Here is a 4297-nt window from a genome sequence, read left to right as displayed (position 1 = left end):
TGTGGGAGATTCTGAATAGGAGAGCTCAAAGGTTTCATCCTGGGAAGGTACAGAGTGGGAAGGTGATGGAGGGTGAAGAAAAGAGAATAAGGAAATAAAAGAGAAATGTCCCAGAGTCCAAGAGGAACAGGAAGGGAGAACTGACCCGCAGGGTGGAACGTTCATGGCCCTTTGTCAGAGGCTAAAGACAGACCTTCCTGGCTCACTTCTGCCGTGGGGCCCTGGGAAACATGCAGCTTCCTGGGGTAAAAAAACTCCCGGCAGCATCCCTAAGACATCTTCACAGCGTTTATCTTCATTAACCTCCCACAAAAAGGGATGCAGTAGGGATGCCTGGGTGGCTCAGTCGGTTAAGTGGCTGCCTTCAGCTCAGTCATGATCCCAGCATCGTGGGATGGAGCCTCGCATTGGGCTCCCCGCTCAGAAGGGAGCCTGCTTCTCCCTCTGCCTCCTGCTCCCCCTGCTTGTGCTCCCTCCTTTTCTTTGGCAAATGAATAAATAAAACCTTAAAAAAAAATATGGTGGGGAGAGATGCAGGAGAAGTCCACTCCCTTCATTTTCTGCTGGGATCTTACAAGCCCTGCAAGGAGTATGTCAGGAGAAGTGGCTTCTCAGGCAGATAGGGGAACAGACATGTTCAGGGCTGAGCGGGGACAAAGCAGCTGGTGCAGCAAAGCCTCCCTGACCCACAGCCCTGGTCAGCAGGTTTGTGTTCGAGGCTGAAGCACTGTGGGCAGAGAGCTATAATGATGCTGGCAGTAATAGTTTCCCACATCTTCGGCCTGGAGGTTGCTGATGGTGAGGGTGAAGTCTGTCCCAGACCCACTGCCGCTGAACTGGTCTGGGATGCCCGGGGCCCTGCTGGATGCACCATAGATGAGGAGCCTGGGAGCCTGCCCAGGTTTCTGCTGGTACCAGGCTACATAGTTGCTAACACTCTGACTGGCTCTGCAGTTGATAGTGACCCCTTGACCTGGAGACACAGCCAGGGAGCCTGGAGACTGAGTCATCGTGACGTCCCCACAGGCACCTGCAATCAGAAAAACGGTGATACAGACACACTTTATCCCAGTCACACTGAAATATGTCATTGCAAACGTGCTTCCTAATGGTACCACATGGCAGTACATCATTGGGTCTATTTTGGAAATAACCAGTGTTTCTCATTATATATCTTAAAAAATGATTTAAAATGACACTACTCCAGAAGGATTATGGCACTTTTCAGCTTCTCACCTGAGACCCACAGCAACAAGCAGAGGAGGACCTGCCTCTGTGACGCCATCTGGCTGTCCCTGCCTGCCAGATGCAGCTCAGCTCACATAGCCAAGTCCCCTTTTATACAGCCTGAGCCTCGGTCTGGGCCTGGAGAGGCTTATGCAAAGCAGTCAGGGAGAACAGAAGCAAATCTCATAAGCAGTGGGTTGTGAAAGAACCCAGTGGAAATGTAAGGAGCCAAAAATAACTCCAAAATAGACTTGTATGACAAGAACACACAAAAGTCAACTTAGAAGCTCGGAGAACAACTTAGTTCTAAAGTGACAAACTGCTACAAGATGAAATGAGGAGCTTCCATTCTCAATTTAAAAATGTCTTTAAATGGGTTCAGCGTCCAGAAATGATGAGCTTGGCTCTTCATATCAATAACCATGGTAAAATAACAAAATATGCTGGGAAACAAATAATGGGAAGCAAGGAGGGGCAAAAGAATTGAAAGCCACAAAAGGAAAGTGGAGAACTTTGGGCCCAGCTTTTTATAAAACCTCTGAATGGAAAACATCAAGCTCTGAAGCCATTTTTCTCCTGCAGATGGGTAAGGACGTGGCAAACAATTGAGCTCAGGTCCCGGAGCTGTTCAAGGCCAGAGAGATGGAAGAGATGGAAGACAGGTGAAGAATTTCCTCACTCGGGGGGACATGTGGGACCCTCATTGGACCTAGGGGAAGTCTGAATCCTGATTTTCAGTTATTCTATCTTTTCAGTTCAATATTTCTGTTTTGTGTTGAATTAACCAATGAATGAAATCTAGGTGCCCTCAGGAAAATTCAGTTCCCTCCAGTGGTTTGAGAAGTCAGAGCAGGGTTGCTTGGGCACCATATAAACTTCCTGCAACTGTTCGTCCTCCTGCTGTTCCTTCTTAAGCAGAGGGAAGGGGGCAGGGGAGGGATTCCCTTAAGACTCGGAGCAGGCAGTCCCAGTGAGGAGGGCAGAGGCTGTGGAGGCTTCTGGCACACTGCAAGTCCAACCACAACACTTCTGCCATCTCTACTCTGAGTGGGGCACATGACTGAGGCTTCCTCTGTCAGGTGGCACTCTGGCTGTTCCGTGGGACCCCGTGACTGCTGCACCTCTTCGTGACATGAGCCATTTCTTAAACCCAGATAGAGCCTATATCAAGTAGACCCCACCTGGGGATCCACACCTTACCCTCACAATGTGTCAATTCGCCCATCGTTCCGCCCCTCAAGTTGCCTCTGATGATGGTTAATTTTAGGTGTCAACAGAAGTAGACTAGGGCGCCCAGTGGGGTAGTCACTGCCATTTTCGATGTTGCTGCCAAGGTATTTTTTAATGTGATGAACATCTACATCAGTAGCTCTTACCATGACACAGAGTCCCCGCCCATGCTGCACAAAAGATTCACCACAGCCCTGTTTTGGCTTCAAAAAGGAAAGAAAATTTTATTATTATTATTATTATTATAGCAAAACCAATAGAAACAGAAGAGGAAAGGAATCTACACATACAGGAAGGGAGTAGTAGGCAAGAAATGAGAATAAGGCCACTTTACCTCATAACAGGTATTTACAACACCCCACCTCAGCTGCTGGGAAGCCCAGTGGAGATAGACAGGATGGAGTCCCAACTGAGAGGCCTGGGTGGAGCGTCCTCTCCTCAGGGGACACTTGCCGGGGACCATCCCCACAAGGGCCGTATTTATAGAGTAAATAATAAGGTTTGAAATTAAACATTTGTTCACCTACATGCAGTTTGGAGCAAGCCGCATGTCCACATTGTCATTTTCTGTATTTTCAAGGAGCCCGAGCTATGTGCGTCTGCCTCCCCTCCTGGATCCCATTCTAGGGGGCCAGCCCTGCCTAGAGGAGGAGGGATGGGAGAGAAGGCTGTAGCTCTTGGCGTCCAGAACAGAAGGGCCATATTCCTGATGAACATAGATGCAAAAATCCTCCACAAAATATTAGCAAACCAAATTCAATAATACATTAAAAGGATCATACACCATGATCAAGTAGGATTTATACCAGAGATGAAAGTATGGTTCAATATCCATAAATCGTTCAGCATGATATGTCACATCAACAAAATTAAGGGTAAAAATCATAAGATTTTCTCAACAGATGCGGAAAAACTATTTGATAAAATTCGGGATCTATTTACCAAACAAAAACAAAAAGAATAACAAAAACACCAAGATTATAGAGGATATGGAGAAAGAGGATATGGACAGGATAAGGAGAAACGCCCTCAGGTATTGTTGTTGGGGATGGAAATTGGTGCAGCCACTATAGAAAACAGTATGGAGTTTCCTCAAAAAACTTAAAAATAGAACTACCTTATGATCTGGCTATTCCACTTCTGGGTATTTGAAAATATATATGCACCACTGGATCCATTACAGCATTATTAAAACAGCCATGATTTGGAAACAACCTAAGTGTCCACTGATGGATAAATGGATAAAGAAGATGTGCTATACATGTGTATGCACACAAGGAAATACTACTCAGCCATGAAAGGGAAGGGAATCTTGCCATTTGGGACAACATGGATGAAACTTGAAAGGAATGTGCTAAGTGAAATAAGGAAGACTGAGAAAGATATTATGTGTAATATCACTTACATGTGGTATCTAAAAAACCCAAATACATAGAAACAGAGAATAGATTGGTGGTTGCCAGGGGTTTGGTGGTGAGATAAATAGGGGAGATGTTGATCACAGGGTACAAACTTCTGTATATAAAATAATTTCTGATGGTCTCATGTACAGTAAGTTGACTGTAGTTAACGGTATTATATTGTACTTGAAGGTTACTAAGAGATTAAACCTTCAATGTTCTCACCACAAAAAGTAAATAAGTAAAACAAGAAGGAAAATTATGCGCAGTGAATGTTGCATTAACTATCCTTATGTTGGTAACCATTTCACAATATAAACATAGATCAAATTATCGTATCATGTAAAACTTAAACTTATACAATGTTATATGTCAATTATATCTAGAAAAAAAAATGTTGACATCATTTCCTTCTGGCCCCCATGGTTTCTGAATAGAAA

General features: G+C 44.8%; 1 gene segment (V, D, J or C); it reads right to left on the bottom strand.

The window, feature by feature from the left end:
- Positions 1-683: 683 nt before the first annotated feature.
- Positions 684-1298, bottom strand: LOC116863525. The segment is given in 2 exon segments: positions 684-1030; positions 1237-1298. Coding segments are annotated over 2 exon segments (381 nt in total).
- Between the last annotated feature and the right edge of the window lie 2999 nt (positions 1299-4297).

Source organism: Lontra canadensis, unplaced genomic scaffold (assembly GCF_010015895.1).
Source record: "Lontra canadensis isolate GAN:19392208 unplaced genomic scaffold, GSC_riverotter_1.0 scaffold1453, whole genome shotgun sequence".
Taxonomy (NCBI): domain Eukaryota; kingdom Metazoa; phylum Chordata; class Mammalia; order Carnivora; family Mustelidae; genus Lontra; species Lontra canadensis.
The sequence above is the reverse complement of the archived record's forward strand: the minus strand, read 5'-3'. Positions and strand labels throughout refer to the sequence as shown.